The sequence below is a fragment of the Thermobia domestica genome, chromosome 8 (genome assembly GCF_964235325.1).
Source record: "Thermobia domestica chromosome 8, izTheDome1.hap1.1, whole genome shotgun sequence".
Classification (NCBI taxonomy): Eukaryota; Metazoa; Arthropoda; class Insecta; order Zygentoma; family Lepismatidae; genus Thermobia; species Thermobia domestica.
In genome coordinates, this window is record NC_137461.1 from 141281978 (window position 1) to 141301489 (window position 19512).

Genomic DNA, 19512 nt, shown 5'->3' on the forward strand with positions numbered 1-19512 from the left:
CGATATATCGCAATTAGTTTACACAGGAGAAATGGGGTCTTCTGGTCTAAGGAAAATCCTTTGCTGTATTGGCCGGGATGACATCACGATATTTGTTCGGATTTTTCCACAAAGATGTGAATGGGCATTCTTATTTACACGTATTGCAAACGTGATATCACAGCTGCAAGAGAAGGGAATCATGCGTTGTGTGTGGATACAGCAAGACGGGACTCTAGCCATTTTGTTCTTCAGTTGCGTGATTTCCATATTGAATAATTTCCAGGTCCCTGAGTTAGTCGTGTTTCTCGAAGATCTCCATTCCTATTGAAATGACCCACACGAAGCCACAACAACAAACAACTCATTGTGGGGAGCAATCAAGTCACATCTCCCTCATCATTGGTACAGGACAGATAAAGAATTGTGTGAAAGTGTGAAAGGAAGCCTGTCAAACGATAATTTCTGAGATGCTCCGCAACATGTCAAGTACGTGAAGAAGCATACATCTCTGTGTGTACAGCATGATGGAGCATACCGATCAACTTGATACATGCTTCCTATATAAGTACTCTACCCAACTACAAAATGTACTAAATACATAAACTAACATTGACTTTGCTGTCTGTGATATTCAAATCTAGAGTTGCGGACACCTCTCGGATACCATGTATGTAAGCCGACAACGGACTTTTATGTGTATGTGTGTTAGTTCAGGGATCTTTCACAACTACCAACGGTAAAAGACGTTCTGCAAGAGTTCCTAAGAAACGAGGATGATGATGTATACTGTCGGATGTTCAGCATGCTAACATTAACAGCGTAGGAGTAACGTAGCTTTAATGCGGCCAAGGTGACCAACTTACAGAATAATACGTAATATCGTCTTACGGAAAATGCAGATTCCATAAACCTGAGGCCAGGTAAACAGGTTTTATTGTATATGATCATTTGATTTATCTATTTCAGACTTTTTAATTCCAAACCGTGCAGCTCATGAATATGATAAGGGAAAGATGGACATTTAGAAGCAAATAATATCGAATTACATAGGTTCGATAAAAAGAACTTTCTCAGCACTACATAAGTTCCATAGCTGATAAGCGAATGTAAGGTGATTAAGGTTGGCAAGTCTATTATTAAGTCGAAAGCAGCAGTACTGTAGAGGAAGCAAGTGGGAGGGAGCGCCATAACAATATGTTTCGGAAAAACGAACAACATGCCTGGATCAAGATTAAAGTAACACGTGAGTTCAGTGCACAACAATGTTTTCAGGGACTTCGTGACGACCTTTTCGCCAAAATGAAGGAACCACTTCACAGGAAACACTAGGACACAGTGCAATATGGCTGTTGTTGCAGGACATCGACAAAGATTGACGCGCTGATGGTGTACGACTCCCTCCACACGCGTGGCAGAAAGTAATAGAGATGGGATGCAATAACATTGAAGGAAATTAACAGATGTTCTGTGCATAAAACCTGGCGTGAATTACAAAAATATTGCCATTTCTTTCTATCCATCCCTTGTATACTTGTAATTGTTAATATTATACCGGGTGTATCAAAATTTCGGGGCCAACTTTGGTATGAATAAATATACGAAAAAAATGGAAAGAAAGAAAAGTTGTTGGAAGCAACTTGTTTTCAATTTAAAATGGTAGAATTTTTCCAATCGCACAAACCTTTTGGGCTCCACACTGGTAAGGCTCCCAATGTTAAATGAAAAAGCGAAGCCTTATTCAGCTTTTTCTCTGTATTTTTACAGTCATTAATTTAATTTTGTGCTATCCACTAGTCTATTACTTTCTCGTGTGTTTTACAAATTTCCACGCTAAATTTCGTAAAAATATTCTGATGTAATACGGCGTATACTTTTGAGGCTTCCTAATCACCCCCATTATTTGAAGTTGAAATCAGTCAAGACCATTACAGGAAGCTTCCACGATAATTTTCATGAAACATAGGTGTAGTTTCTGTGAAACTTGAGAATTATCGTACCTCTATGGCTGAGCCTAAAATAAATTAGCGAAAGGGTGAATTCACCCTATGTTAAAAACGAAATAAATAAATATAAAGCGACACATTCCCTAAACTACTTAACTCGATTTTCGTAGTCACAGCGTGTACTTTATTTGAAATTTCCCAAAGGAGTCTATTGTTTGTAGTTGAAATCACTTAGAAACAAGGAATGAGATTTATCATATTTAAAGAAAGTAACTAACGTATGATAACTTTCATAAAAACTAAAGACTTTCATAGAACATGCCATAAACTTATATTTATTTATTGATTGATGTTATTTTCAAACTTAAATCTGCCAAAGATAAATTCACTCAATTTTAACAAAATATTTCAGGGTTCTTTCGTGAGAATATTCCCATTTTCATTATACATGGTGTGTTTTCAAAAGCGATTAAAAAAAAAAAAAAAAAGCTGAAGAGGTTAATTCCCTTCAATTTAATCGTCCGCTCGTGCTTGTACTATACACAGTACCACAAGTATTCAGTAAACTTCATATGTATTTCTCACCTCTAATACGGCAAAACTTTAAAATAGATTTGTTTTCAAGAATACTAATGTGTATGATGCAAAGAGGAAGAACTAACTGATGGATTTGTAGAGAACGATATCATTCTTTTCGCTTTTCGGACAACTGCTATCAAGTACTTGTACTCTATTGGTGGTCGCTGTAACTCCATGAAGACCATCTTGCTTGGGATGAGAAAGATCTGGATAGAATTCCCAGCTTCCAAGCAATATGGTTTTCAGTATTATTACTACTAGGTGAAATACCCGTTTCTCATACGGGAAGAGCAGGTTTATGAAAAATAATATGTATCGGAATCAAAGTGAAATGAAATTATATATATAAAATGATCGACCCCGTTGAAATGTTGAAAAATACATTTCGTACGGTGCAGCCATTAATTTTTGCGAAGAATTCCCTTTCCCCCTTAGTACATTTTTCATTCAAAGTGAATTTATAAAAACTCAGGTCGACCCAAATGATAACTTACGAAGTCTCATCAAAAGATGCGGTGATTAATTTTATTAGAAGCAAAGTAATAAGTTTACATGGAATTTCATTTAATCTCTTTTAAAGCATAGTCCTTGGCTAGCAATGCACTTATCCCAACGTTGAATCCATGACTGGAAGCATTTCTGGAAGGCTTCTTTTGGAAGGGCGTTCAGCTGCTGTCGTGGTCCTCTCAATGCCAGAAATGGTGTCAAAAAAGTTTTCCTTTCAGCAGGTTTTAAATTTTGGGAAGAGCTAGAAGTCACATAGTGCTATATCTGAAGAGCACAACGAATGTGGACAAACAGGAGTATTTATGTATATAAAGCCAAAAACTCGCGGATCAAAAGCAAGGTGTGGTACGGCGCGTTTTCGTGGTGAAGTAGAAAGCCATTCGCTCATTTAATCGGCAGTTGAAGTGCTTTTCACGGACCCATACAAGATGTTTAGTTCTTCGGGAAGCTCTCGAATAGTCATTCGCCTGTTTGAACAAATCATTTGTGCCACTTCTTGCACGTTTTTATCTGTTTTTGACGTCAAAGGACGTCTCGATTGTTGCTATTTTTCAACCGACTCATTAGCGTTTCTCGATCGCTCATACCACTTGCAAACAGTCTTCAATGCCATCGCTTCATCTCCATACACTGATTTTGGCATGTCGTGAGAGTCTGGCACTTTTTTGCACCTTAGAACAAAACTTAATGCTGGCGCGCGACAGACACTCTTAACACGTTTTTACTCTTCTGCCTCTGGAAGCCAACTAACATGCCACAACTCGTTCAAACTTGACTTTGTACCAAAGATTTAGGCTAACGAGTTTATTAGTTGAAATGGATACAACATTGATAGATGGCTGTGCAACTACATTCACACATTGTATGTTCAAAAATTAATTTTAAACGGTTCAAACGTATCCTCACTTCGATCATTTTATGAGTACAAAAAGGAAAATCAAAATATTTTAGAAATTGCACCTTAACCCCCTTTAGAAGCAAAATTTTCGAACACTGGAGCATGTCCCAGCTTAATTTTAATAACAGTGTATACAGGGGTTGGACAAAAGAAATCTAAAAACACTTCATACAGGACACGTAAGTTTGACCCTCCACTGTACAACACGTGTTGCGGTTGCCGATCGTTTTTTGTTTTCAATGTGTCATGTGGACCTTCCTCTTCCATCAGCAGAAACCAGTTCACCTGTGAGTGTCGTGGTGTGAAAATGATGCGGTAAAATGGGCGACCAGACAGACTTCCAAAGAGGCATGATCGTTGGTGCCCGTCTGGTTGGAGCTTCAGTGGCAACAGTGGCGAACATTGTGGGGGTATCGAAAGGCACTGTGTCCAATATCACGAGGGCATACACAATTCATGGGCAAATGACGTCTGCAAAGCACATCAGTGGTCGAAAGACAATCCTGTCAGATAGGGACCGGAGGGCATTAAAACGGATTGTAGCAGCTAAAAAGAAGACCACTGCAATGAAAATTACGTCTGAACTCAATTCCAGCCTACAGAACCCGGTTTCATCGAAAACAGTGCGACGGGAACTTCATAAAATGAAAATTCATGACAGGGCCGCTATCGCCAAACCCCTGGTCACAGCAGCAAATGCGAAGAGGCGTATCCAGTGGTGCAAGGACCACAAGGCGTGGACTCATGAGCAGTGGAAACACGTAATGTGGTCCGATGAATCGACCTTCACCTTATTTCCAACAACCGGTCGTGTTTATGTATGGAGAACACCGTCGCAGGCCTATGATACAGACTGTCTGCTCCCAACTGTAAAGCATGGGGGAGGTTCTGTTACAGTATGGGCAGTGATATCGTGGTTGTCTGCAGGTCCCATCATAGCCCTGCATGGAATGATGAATGCTAAGGCATATGAGGCTATTTTGGGGGACGAGGTTCTACCCATGGCCCAAATATTGTTCCCTGATGGTGATGACATCTACCAAGATGATTTGGCACCCTGTCACGCTGCAAAAACGGTGAAATCATGGTTTGAGGAGCATGACCAGGAGCTATCACACCTCCCCTGGGTCTCACAATCACCAGATCTGAACATCATTGAGCCATTGTGGTCTGTTAAAAAGGCGTGTTCGGTCTCATTACCCTCCACTAGCATCCCTTAAGGAACTGGAGCATGTTTTGGAGGAACAATGGTACAAAATTCCACACACCACGATTCAGGAGCTATATACGTCCATTCCACGTCGGAACCAAGCTGTTTTGGACGCAAAGGGAAGCCCCACACCATACTAGGTATGATTTTCACTCTTTTGCAAACGTTTTAGATTTTTTTGTCCAACTCCTGTATATATTGGTCACGGGGCACGTGTCCACTTGATTTTAATAAGAAATGCATATATCAAATCTCAACTCCCTAACATGAGAAGCTCGTGAGACTCTGCATTTTTGGCATATATTTTAAACCTGCCTCCCTTTTACGATGAGCATTTTAATAAAAATGACAAAAAAAAAAAAAAAAAAAAAAAAACTTGTTTTTTTTTTATGCCATGATTATGCACTGAGACTAAGAAATACGGTGGTGATAAGATGGATGGTAATGGTGAAATAAAGAAAATGAGAGGAAACGTGCGAGTGCTAGTCCGATAATTCACTTCAAACAGTTTAGTCATTTTCCTGTAATGATGAGACGGAAAACGTAGATTTGAATGTCGAAAAGAAAGAAATATTACTTTCCTCTCCCTTAAGAAGAGAATTTGGAAATAATGGAATACGTATTTCTCTGAAATATGTATTCCATTATTTTTAGTTAAGAGTTTACATACCGAATTTCACAACTCCAACTGAAGCGAACATTTGGCATTTTCTGAATAGCTAGTGGAAAATTTTAGTATTATAGAAATTGTCTATAAGTGCAGAAATTTCACAAACGCTGAAATACATATTCAGATATTTTTAATGGTAAGTTTATAAATATGCCATCTTCCTTACATCAGGGATTACTGTTCTTGGCCAAAAAAAAAAAAAAAAAAATCTCTTTTAGTATTTTACGATATGTAATTCCAAAAATCCTTTCTTATCCTTTGCGTTCTTAATCATTCCTTGGCCTTTCTGCAAAATAATAATAATAGTCTGGGATTTGTCCACTTTACAGTACCTCCCGTTTATTAGAATGAAGAAATGGCTACAGAAGAAAATGTTTCACGTGCTTCTCAAAACAGGATTGCCAATTGGTACATTTGAAAAGTCATGTTGTGACCGGATTCGTTCCAGTGCAAGAAACCAGATTGTATTTCAGTTTTCATTCTTTTAGAACTTCAGTTTCCATTCAGCTTTCATTTCTTTTATCCCATTTCCTGTTCTGTATTATTTAACTTTGATATGAATGAGAATCTTGTCTTGATAAGTTCTTTAACTGACTTACTCTTGACAAGGGTGCAGGCTTCATGAAGCACATATATCGGTAGCTTTCTGAATAGAAAGTTGAAATCCAAAACATTTTCAAATTTTCTGAAATGGTAGTACATACACTAGAAGATGCAACTGGCTAAGAATTCTCAAAGCAAAATCTACACACTGCAGTATTCATTTACTCCAATCGTTTCGTCATAACTTTTGATCTTGTTTGGAAAATCTGAGACAAAATACTTTTTATTGATTATCACTAAGTGATAACCCTTTCAGCAGCTGAGATGAAGGTCAATTAACGTGTTTCAACAAAAACTGCAACTTAAACTCCACGAAAATATTACGGGTATATATTTTTTTCTGATTGAAAAGTAGCAAAATTAGGACAATTTGCCTTCGTAAGATTGTATTCAAATGCTTTAATAGTACTCGGCATACCCCAAAATGTTTGCGTACAATCCTAAACTATACTTATTATTAGCACAAATTAACTTACTTCTGAACCATTTGCATTCAGATTTCAATAACATTTGATCGGTTTTATATGACGAAAATTTCAGTTTGTCTTTGATATTGCAGGCTTCTTACACTTAATGACAGGGCCAGGTTAGGGCAAACTAGTCTTAGAAGACTGGTACTCAAAAGATGTCAAAGGAGGAAACATTTCAGTAGTCACCTCCAAACGGAAAATAAAGGAAACAAAGCCTCATAAGCTCCAAACTGTTGTCATGCGTCATTTAGAAGATTTAAATTGATTCGCTTTTATTTTCTTTCTCGATATCCTCCAACAACTACTAATAGAACATCTTTGATATCAATATTTTAGCTGCTGAGCTCTGGCTTGATCCCAGCTAACGTCAGCTTGTGATGGACATTGTGTCCCTCGATATTTTTCAGGGTTCCCCCGTTTCTTCAGATTGTTTTCATTCTCCCTACTAGTTTATAACTGACATTTGTTATCCGTCCCTTCGCTTTATTCTTAACTTTACTTAATGGTGTTGAAAACTTGCGTCATCTGTATTTATTTTAGTGCGCCCACTGATTTGCATGGGACTTTTTTTTTTTTTCAAATGAATTGGAATTTTAATGGTTTGATTTTATTGATTTCTTCAGAACTATTTAAATGTCCCTCACTTCCTTGCAATTAACCCTTTCTAACCTGAATTGTGTTTGGAAATTAAGACATTTTTTATTTCAATGGATTATATGTTAAGTGCGCGCGAACTAGCGATCATGGCGAAACCATACACAGCTCCCATCCGTTCCCAAAAGCTAGAACTACGACGCTCGAGACAACTTGGAATCATTCGGCACGATATATGCGCTATGTAAGCCCAGAAAGTTTGTGATATCAATTGGAATCATACGGTCAGAAAGGGTTAAATTTTGATATATAGGGTGTTGCAAAAAACACCGACAACGTTTGGGAGGTGGTTCCTGATACCAAGATAAGATAAAAAATATAGACCAACTTGGGTGCACGAATGCTTCCTTTCGGAGTTATAGGCTGCCGAAAACATGAAATTTAAAGGTCCATAGCTCCAATACTATGAGACCTACTATATATATATATATATAATTTTAATATTTAATAATCAAATTAAAGTAATATTATATTTATATATATTTCAAATTCACTTTGAAAAAAAAAAATAAAAAGAAAGACATTGAACTAAGACTTGAAGAAGAAATTAATAAAATGACAGAATTAAAATACCAGTTAATTTCAAAGCGAATAGGAAAACAATTCCGATTCCCCATATAAATGGGTGAACTAGAAAAAGATAGTGAAGGTACTCAAAACCGTTAAGAAAAGTTGGATTGAATCGTATAGCCGTCTATCATATTTGCTCTCGATTATTATTTAATAAATATTATCCTAATAGATGTTAAATAAAATACTAAAATTATTGCAAAAAATTTATTTTGCAGTAGTGGTTTAAATATAAATAAACTTTGCTAATACTTTCATTTGCTCAATATACTTTCTGTACTGTGAAAAGAGATTCCAACATTTAAGAATTTCTTTATATACTATTTCAGTTACAACAGACATAGCTTCACAAATATATCTTCTCATTATTACCATTATAATTAATTCTCTCTCTTCAATACTACACGAATAAATAATACAAATTCATTGTACTTCGCTTGTGACAACCTGGTCTTATTTTCTTTTAATCATAAAAACATTAAAAGCTTTGATAAAATCTTCTATACACATATACTTTATTTTGTATTTCATTAATGATCATCGTCCTGAATATCTTCAAGCAAAAGATATCTTTTCAGTCTTTCTGGTAATTGAGACTGCACTATTTTTTCATAAACTTTACTTCCTAATCGCTGTCTTACACAAATTCGACACAAGTCTGATAGTCCCATTGGATTTTGTTTCATGTAAATCAGCCAACCTTTCAGAGTATCCACCGAATACGAATGTTCAACATCACTGGGCAATATTTCTAACCACGGAGTATTTTTCAGATTAAATCCCGCAAACACAAGAAGTTTTGCCAAAAAGAAATTATTCCTTTTCCTAGCAAGACATAAGTTGTCTATATTACACGAATATACATTGCCCAAATTAACATTACTACCGTGGCGTATTAGTAGAGCAGCTGCCTTGTTCTTCTCCAGAAGTATTGCTCGAAACAATGGTGTATCTCCGGGAGTAAAAGTTTCAACATCTAACCGAGCTCCAAAGCTTCTCAGTACTGTAAACATAGCTTCAAACTTTGGATATTCGGAATCCCTTATTCCTTCCACTGCTTCATGCAAAGGTGTACTTCCGGTAAGACCATTTGGATAACTGACAATAGCACCTGGAAAGATACAAAAAGTTCCAAATACAATTTACTCTTGTCAAAGTACTTACTGACAATATTTCGACATCAACAAATCATGAATATCTGTCATTTGTAGGAGATACCACAAATAAAATAATTACCGAAGAATCTAATATAAGAAATGAACATAACTTCCAAAAGATTAGTTTCAATTTTATATATGGCATACTTATAAGCTTAGTATACAAAAGTAAGTACTATTTGAAATGCAAACTATATGTTATCTTCTTTTGGGACATATTCTACAATAGTTATGAATACAAAGGCACTTGCTTTATTGTTTATGGCAACTATTTGAGTTGATGTGACGACGTGTCCTGCAGCTACATTAAAAGTTATTTTAAATATGCGGTAAGGATACGAAAAATTACAAAAAAAAAAAAAAAAAATAAAATAAAAAATAAAATAAAATAAAATAAAATAAAATAAATGAAAAGTAAAATTTTGAAACTGTATCTTGATTTATTCAATTTGATTTAATGTATTACTTGCATGCCAAATTGTATTTTTTCTTCAGTTGTCTTCGTAGGAGGAAGAGAAGAGGGAAAGGAGCGCTTGAGCTCCTTCATCTAATCCATGAGTGCCCCACTAGTCATGACAGCTTTATACACAGAATGCTTAATACTTGACATAGGCAAAATGATCTCTTTATCAACTACCTATGCAATGAAATAGCATGTTTCCAATACTGCAGAATTTATTAATTTATTTATATGTTCTACCTTGAATAAAGTAAATAACACGGTGCAACAAATATAAACTTTGTGTCTTGCAGCGAGGTGAAATAAGTATTCTTTACTAAATCATATAAGCTGATTACGAGTATGAAATCAGAAATGTTCCATCATATACCGACGTTTTGGACAAGATACGCTATATATAACATTTAGGCTACCATTTATATAGTGAGCAATATCTTGTAATTCATGAAAAACAAAATACCAACTTCCGCGATATTGGAAATGATTTCAGCTCAGTACAGAAAAAGAACCTGAAGCGTTATATACATATAATGTACCAAAAATAATATTTTACATTACAGAAATTATTTTTAAAAATGTTATATTTTACATTACAGAAATGAAAAAAAAAAGTTACGAAAAAGATGAAAAAAGCTTGAAATGTACAGTAGTTGCAAGTTCAAGAAAGAAAAAAAAAAACGTTTTCAGGAAATTTCCCGTTTGTAAGTTGATGATTAAACTTTTCGTAGAAGTGTCCAGAAGTAATCTGGCAAAAGATTTGGTGACCATCTTCCCTTATATCGTGTCTCCATGCCAGCGATTTTCTTAGTGAAATCGCTCACCTTGTTCGTCACTCACATCTTCGAGATTAGGCGGGAAAAGCTCCAAATAAGAATGCAGAAAATATATTCTTAAGAGGCATTTGCATCCCACAGCCTCGTAACTGTCTAGCATGTATTCCTTCAATTCTGTGTAATTGTCAGCTCTAACGTTTCCCAAGAAACTGCTGAATATACATTTGGAGGCAAGCCAAGCTGACCTCTTGTGCTGTCAGCAATTCTTCAAAAGTAGTGTATTCTGAGGCCAACTAAAAATAATTCGTTAATTTTTCCAGTACTAATCGCAGGAAATGTTGATAGTAAGAACTGAAAATCACTGATACCTTTATCCATTGCTTTCACAAAATTCTTCATGAAGCCCAATTTTAGATGGAGCGGTGAACAGCACACTATCTTTGTCAATGCAATACATGCAACACATTCTTTTTACCAGGATTAACGCTTTCTCTCGAAGACCACTGTTTTATTACATAAGGATTTTTCCTTGCTCTACTGTTCAAGTGACACAAGAAACACCAATATTTTCTGCAACCCGTCTGCATTCCTAGACAGGCCCCAGAACTTTGCGATCACAACAGATTTTCCATCTGTGGTTCGAATAGCTAATATAACAGACTTCAGAAGTAGGCTTATATGTTTGAGGTTTCTTTTAACTGAACAGAACGAGCAACTGGTATAGAATGTTTCTCATTATCGTAATGCAAGAGAACAGCTTTGATACTTTTTTTTTTTTTTTTTTTTTTTTTTTTTTTTTTTTTTTTTTGAGTGATCTACAAATAGGCTCATTCTTCCGGATTGTGAATCATTTCCAACTCTGTACGCAGCTCATTTATGTTATTATAATATACCAGACTATCTGTTATTGAGAATAAAAGATACGGGCCACAACACTAAACATTCTCACTTCAATTCCTTAAACTAAATTATGTTGTGCTACAGTTATTAATGAAACAACTTTCTCTTGGAATACTAACATTGTTTATAAAATAATAAAATCTCATGAGTCGTATTTTATAAAGGTAACCAAGGAAGTTCTTTCGCTTTTTGTGGAGATCTGTGTTCAATTGGCCCTCACACCGTGAGTTGAATGCGAATGGACATCAATGTACAGTGCATGTACAGACACTGGTTTTGCCTTCAACATGTTAAAAAAGTAACAAGCACTGTACAAGCGCTCAAAAATGCGTTGAACAGTGAATGTTTAATAGTTTAAGTACAAGCATTTTACATGTTACATGTACAGTGAATGTTCCTGTGAAAAATACATGCAATTCGACAGAAAAGTACACCTGTATTGACGTCTGTTCTGCACTGACCATACATTGTCTGTACATAGCCCTTCCTAACAGCAATGTACAGCTGCATGTCTAACACCTGACAGAGAATAATTGAACAGGTGTTGTACAAACTACTTCTAGACTCCAGAAACATTTCCCTTATAGAGGCTGTTTTTAATTAGGAATGAACAAGCACTACACATGGGTTCAAAACATGCGTTGTACAGTATAGGTTTGATAGCCTGTACCCAGACATGGTACATGTTGGATATCAATGAATGATTCTGTGAAGAAAACATGCAATTCGACAGAAAAGTACACCTGTATTGACGTCTGTTGAGCATTGGCCATACACTGCCTGTACATAGCCCTTCCTAACAGCAATGTACAGGCGATGAACAGCTGCATGTTTAACACCTGACAAGGAATAGTTGAACAAATGTTGTAGGAATAGTTCCAGGCTCTAGAAACATTCCCTTCACAAAGACTGTTTTTAACGTTAATATGTTTGAATGAACAGGCACTCCACATGCGTTTAAAACATGCTTTGCATATTATATGTTTGATAGCCTGTACACAGACATGTTACATGTTGCATGTACAATGGATGTTTTTTTTTAAAAAAGAATACATGCAAATCGACCACGAAGAATACCTTGAATGGCGTCTGTTCTGCATTGATCGTACATTGGCTGTACATTGCTATTGTTAACAGCAATGTACATCTGCATGTTTAACATCTGACAAAGAATAGTTAAGTACGTATTGTACAAACGGCTTCCAGACCCCAAAGACACGCCCTTTACAGAGGCTGTTTTCAATGTTAACATGTAAGAAAGGAACAGGTACTGCACATGTGTTCAAAACATACATTGTACAGTATGTGTTTGATAACCTGTACACAGACACGTTACATGTTGCATGTACAGTGAATGTATATTTGGAGAATACATGCAATTCGACAGAAAAGGTATAGCTGGATTGATGTTTGTTCTGCATTGATCATACTTTGGTAGCACACAGCTCGTGCTAACAGCAATGTACAGGCGATGTACTACCATGAGCAAAATAAATGACGCGTCTCTTTATTTTGAAGTTTTTTGAAAATATCTCCGTTTTCTTTATATGTTCGAAATTTCGGAAGGTTTCCCCAGCAGGACAGGTTAATAACAAACCCGTTTTTAATATTTGTGTTAGATATTAGCTTAAAATAAAGAAATTAGAAGCAAAAAACATTAAATCGACAGAAATCTCGAGAATTACCAACTCTGCTAAAGTGGGAAATTTTCAAGAACGCGAGGGAATTCTGCAGTTCAACACGAAGCAGCGACATCTATGTCATTGAGAGAAGCGTGGATTAGATCTACAAACGAAAATTTTAACGAAATATTTCTAGTATGTCTTATTATATGCATTATCAGCGAACTCCAAATATATGAATCTATGCTAAGTATTAACGTATAGATAATGCAAATAGTGGAAATTACCTATGGAAAAAGACGAATTGTTAGCTTAATCGTAATGAAAAATCGTTTTTACTGTAGAACAGGTTCAGATCACGTAAGAGAGCAAATAGCTCAGTTAGGTAAAGCAACGAGTTTGTATACCGAAGGTAGACGGTTCCAATCCCGTGGAAGTACTGTTGCCATTTTTAGCACTAAGGCTATTTTATTTCTTTTTTATTTGGGAAGGAATCAAATTGTAACATATGTGTAAAACTCATGACGATACAAAAAAAAAAAAAAAAAAAAAAAAAGAGAGAAAATATCGTCGCATTTGCATTACTGTCTCTAATTTTTGTTTGCAAACAGATTCGTAATTATTTCCCCTGTGCTCACTGATGCATAACGAATGTTTTCCAGTAAATGTTAATTCTAATTTGGAGAATTTTATAGTTTCACAATGTTTCTCACTACATAGTCTTCTATCTACGTGTTTGGATATTTTGATAACAGATTTCCCTATTAAATGTTTAATTTTCTCTATAAATATTTGTCTTAAATTGAAATTGTTTTGAATTTACTACATAAGCAAAGTTGCCCGAAGGAGGGGAGCTCAAGTAATAGATATTCTACGTAAAAGCAACCTATTGTAGAATGATGATGCTTCTTACCTTCAGCACATAATCTTAACGTTAGAGAGTCAGAGAGAGAAAAATCCTGGTTTTTCCTCCTCTATGACCACCCATCTTAAACCTCTACATATCATTGTTCGTCTCACATAATTTCGGCTCTCCAAAGACATTCATATTTATTATTATTATTATTATTATTATTATTATTATTATTATTATTATTATTATTATTATTATTATTAATGAATATGCCACCCTTACATAATGATGTAACTTTACACATCTTAGTTTAAAGTGCTTTCTTTAGTAATAATTTGAGCAACCACGTCACAAAATTTAAAATGTATGAGGGGGCACGACGTTTTATTTCCCCTCCTCTCTTTTCAGCACCCTCCAACAGAAGGTATATAATTTCTGAGAAGCAGGGCAGACAAAATGAATAAGAAATATATTTAGAGCATCCTTTCCTCCTTCGTGAATGTAATATCACGTAGCATTTTTTATTCTACTGGAGACGACCCTAGGCCGTTATGGTTAGGTAACAAAAGAAATATCTAATATATTTATAGCGCCCCTTATCTGTAATATTACCTCTTCTTTATTTGTTCGAGGCTTCCTTACACAACCAAGGGTGACAAAAAGAATAGGAAAAGTGTCTAAAGAATACAAAAGACTTTATATTTTGTCAGAAACAAGGCAGTATATACATAACATTGCTTTCGTTAACAAGTGTTTCACCCTTGAGTCGCTTATAAAATTATGCAAAATAACTTTTGCCGATCATTGTTCTAGAAAGATTTGTCCAGGATGGTTTGGTGTCGAGCTAATAACGATAAGTATATTTATTTACATCACTGTTAAAGAAATAGCAAACTTTCTGAAAGGAACTTACTTAGGAAACAGATCTTCCTTCTACTTAGCCAGAGCCCACTCTGAAAAATTGCATCTGGTATTCTGAGTGAAAGTTCTATGGGACTATTAGAAAAATATATTCCCGTTTTCACGCTGATGGTAGAATTTCTTAAACAGTTATTGAATTACGTTCGAAGGGTAGGCGTAAATAGCGCCCCCGCAACAATGTGGCGTGGGGACCGCACAAGCTGCAAGGCCAAAAAATATAGAGAAAGTACGCAGGGGCGGAGCAGGCCAAATTTTCACACGGGCAAAGTGACTTTTTGGCGCCCTTCCCCTAGTAGTAGCCTATATTTTACATTTTATCATAGTGTTTTTAATAGTTTAAACCAGGAGCGTCATTTCAGATTTTGCTTTGGGGGGGGGGGGGGCAAGACCTCTTGATATAAGTAAAATTTCGCGTTTTTCACTGATTTACTACTATTCTAATGATAAAATCTATATACATCTCAAACTCACGGGGGGCAAATGCCCCTCCCTGCCCTCCCTAAATGACGCCCCTGTTTTAAACCCATTTTCAAAAGGAAATCCATTACCTAGGAAAAGTTCACAAAGAATATGGCCCGCTATAAAGAATACCAACTCCACCCCCCCTGGTCTAGTGGCTAGCACGCCTGCCTTCTGTGGTACCGGGTCCAATTCCCGGTGGATTACTGTTGAACGATAAAAGTGGTTCGGATTCCACTATAATTAGTATCCACATCTCCCTTGCCCATTAAGGCATAACCGTGGAACGCTATACTCAAGCAAACAAACAAACAATACTTAATTCCCGGCACTCTTTATTCTACATGCCATCTCTCAATTTTTCGATACAGCCCCCTTAGTACTATGAAACTCTCTTCTTCCATAGTGAAATGGAAAAAGATCATATAATTGCCACTACTTTACAAGAATATAAACCAAAAACGTCAGTAGAAAGCACATTATAAAATTTACTTTTTGAGGCTCGTTTTGGTGCTCCTCTTTCTCTGGCGCCCCGGGCGGTCGCTCGGCCCTTAGTCCGCCCTTGAAAGTACGGACGCATAACTAAGGACTGCGGAGGAGAGGTTAACCTTCATGTTATGCCACTGGTTTGACGTGTTTGAAATGTTCAGTAAGTGATCAGTTGGTGAAATAATTTCGACGGTTACTGATATTTAAAGTTTAGCTAAGACAAAGCTACCTAATCAAATACATTTGATATCGCGATGTCACAATTTGATTTTTCCTCACATAAAAAAGATAAAAACAATAGTAATAAAAACCCTTACTCGTACTGGGCTCCTAACTAACTAACAACCTAATTCTTACAGACTAGTTGCTCTGACCAACTGAGTTTCGATTTCTTACGCGAAAGAAGTCTGTTATATTAAGAGGCATGCTTTTCATTATCAAAACTGTTCGAAGTAATACGAACATGGCTTAAGAACAGGGACGGAACTGAATTACCACTCGATTGACCTTGAGGGCAAATCACCAAAGCGTAACTATAAACGTAAGTTCAGCATGCATTTCTCTGGAGTTGTGTTCAGTATTCCTATCTGCCAGTCATGCTTGTTCGTAGGAGTAATATGTTACAAACCTAACCTTTCGATAGAGCACAATGACAGAGAATCAAAATTAATGAATTTTTACCCTTGTGAACTTGGGATACCACCATGTGCAATAAAACTGTCGCGTCTTCTGAAGTGATATTTTATCGAAAATAACTCGTTTTCCTTTATATATCCGAAGTTTTTGAGGGTTTCAAAATGAGGAAACGTTACTGACAAACAAGGACGCATTTAGGGGTGGGTCCAGGTGGTCCGGACTCCCCTCTGAAATCCCACCTTCTCTGTAAATTTAGCCTAAATTTAAGGATTATCTTTTAAATTTTATTATAATTTATCCTAATATTGAAGTCGGACTTCTCCCGAAATAAATTACTGCATACGTGCCTGCTGACAATTTTCAATATATTCCTTAAATAAGTAAAATAACTAAATTAGGAGCAAAAAGCTTCAACACGGGCTAACTTTTGTCCACTGCCAATATTGTTAGAAGGGATATTAATAGCAAAAACTGCTAGGCAATGCTGAACCTTGGAACTTCACTCCGAACAGCAAGCTTATTATTGAGAACTACATATGAAACATTTTATCAAAACTTATCTAGCTTTTACCTGGCATGAAATTATTATATACACCAAAATTCACTCTCCTAAAATGTGTATCTAAACATTGCTCTACGTATCTTCGAAGCAATGAAAATTATTTATCGAAATATGTGAGCAGGGAATTCTAACAGCCAGCCATTTTATTTAAATCGTAGTAAACCCTGTAACCGTGCGTTAACGTGAAGACAAAGCTTGGTCCATTGGTAAAGTGTTGGAAGAATATAAACTCAATGTTCGTAGGTTCGAATCTATCCACTCACCATAACATTTTGTTCTTATGTGTAACGATGAAATAAGAAAGAAAAAATGTATAACCGTTAAGACAAAACTTCAACCAAGTCTGAAGAGAACAATACTAAAATAGTAATACAATGACGTCAACCAAAAATTATTTCATGTAGCGTTTGGACGAAATTACAGCTGTTAACAATTGCAGAAATAAAAACAGGCTGTAATGCATTCTAGACTTCTGAATGCATTTACTTCCTGAAAACTTCCGTCTCGTCATTGGTATGCCGTTAATCATTGTAAAACCTTTCAATTGGAAGTGAAATGACACAAACTAAAAGTTTTAAATCAATAAATGTCTATGTGTAAAAGTAGGTGTCTTTTATCTGTAAATCTGAGTTCCTTTTACTTTGAAGTGACAAATGAGAGAAGAAAGTATGGTGTTCGAAAAAAAAAAATCAAATTTGAGATTTCAACGAATTTACACGTATTATAGCCCCTAACACCGAAAAAGTTATTTTTCGATACATGTCCATCAGTTCGTCCGTCCGTTCGCTACACTTTTCTGTGCACTCGCCTAGAAGCCATACCTGAAGCCATACCTCGCCTAGAAGCCATACTTGAACATACCGTAAATTAGTTGAAAAATTTACGGTATGTTCAACTTATCTGCACCAAATTTTAGTTTAAGATTTTCATAGTATTTCCTATAGTTTTTTTTTTATTTCCCTCCTACTCCCAAAACAAGGGTAGTTTCCTGTACGATGAAAATAAAAAAAAGATATTTTCTCATAACTGGCTCTAACGATCTTGTTTTCTTTCTTTTTTTATAAATCAATATTTAATTAGCAACACTATTTTGTGGTATAAGGCATTTATCTGAGAAAAATCTACAAGGGGTAGTTTATACTAAGGGGGTGAGTTTTTTCTCAGTGATTTTCTCAAAATGGACTAAAATGTTTTCGTTCATATTTCATAAATAAAGATTTCATTAATAACCTATCAATATGGCATAACTCGTTTGTCCTAAAAAAAAATGCGAGGGGTAGTTTATTCTTGGTGGAGTGTTGTCTGGGCGATTTTCTCAAAAACGACTCAAAAGAGTTTATTCATATTTCAAAAATAAATATTTCGTTAATAACCGAACAATATGGCAAAACTCGTTTGTCCTGAAAAAATATGCGAGGGGCAGTTTACTCTTGGGGGTGTTTTTCCTCCACGGTTTTCTCAAAAATGAGTCAAGCAATTTTGTTCGTACTCAGAAATAAATATTTCATTAAAAAACCTAGTAATATGGAAAAACTCGCTTACCCTGAAAGAATCCTCAAGAGATAGTTTATTCGGGGAGTTATTTTTCCCTCACGATTTTCTCAAAAAGTACTCGGACAATTTTATTGATAATTCATAAATAAGTATTTCATTAATAACCCTATATTTTAGTATAAGTCATTTCTATGAAAAACAATTACAACGGATAGTTTATTTTTGGGGTCAAGGTTTTTTCCCCGACAATTTTCTCGAACGACAGGCGATTTTGTTCAAATTTCGCAAATAAATATTTCATTAATAACCAAAAGTATATCTTAACTCATTGTTCGAAACAATTCACAAGAGGTAGGTTACTCCTGACGTGTTCTTTTTGAACGACTTTCCCAAAGTGACTCATTTGATTTTTTTCATATTTCATAAACAATGATTGCATTAATTGGTCTATTATATGTCTAATGAAAATGTGCTCAAAGTGTGAGCTAGTTTTGTAGTATGGATTTTCTTCAATCGAAGTTTTTTATTCGATAATCTGACATTCGATGTATTTGAATAATACGATAATTTTATTCGTATTATCCAAATACACACTTCAGTAACAACTGCGGCCTAACACAGTTAAGAAATTGAATTGAAAAAGTTTAGTGCGGTGGCCCTGTAATTGAATATTTTTTGAGAAACTCCCTAGCTTTTTGTGGTAAACTCAGGCTTTTCTTTTTCGAGCGACAAAAGAGAGAAGAAAATATAGTGATTGTGAAAATAATATCAAATTCAGATTTCAACGGATTTACATGTTTCATGGCGTCTACATACCGAAAATGTGACTTTTCGACACCCGTCCTTCCGGTCCGTCCGTTCGGCACACTTTTATATGCACTCGCCTAGAGGCCATACCGTTCAACTTATCTACACCAAATTTTAAACTTAGGGTTTACTTAGTATTCTTACAGGAGCTTTTCCATTTTTTCCTACCACCTAAAATAAGTGTGGTTTACAAACAGCCGAAAATCGAAAAACGCCATTTTCTCAAAAATGGTTTTAACAATTTTGTTTATTTTTCATTAATCAATATTTAATTAACAACCCTATATTGCAGT

General features: G+C 35.7%; 1 protein-coding gene across 2 annotated transcripts in view; it reads right to left on the reverse strand.

Moving 5' to 3' along the window:
- Positions 1-8287: 8287 nt before the first annotated feature.
- Positions 8288-19512, reverse strand: part of LOC145693254 (uncharacterized) — a 45811-nt gene continuing 34586 nt past the window's right edge. For both annotated transcript variants that reach the window (XM_081769085.1, XM_081769087.1), the window contains exon 6: positions 8288-9197. In XM_081769085.1, the coding sequence (XP_081625211.1) occupies positions 8617-9197 (581 nt within the window). In that variant the 3' untranslated portion in view covers positions 8288-8616. The remainder of the gene's footprint in view (positions 9198-19512) is intronic.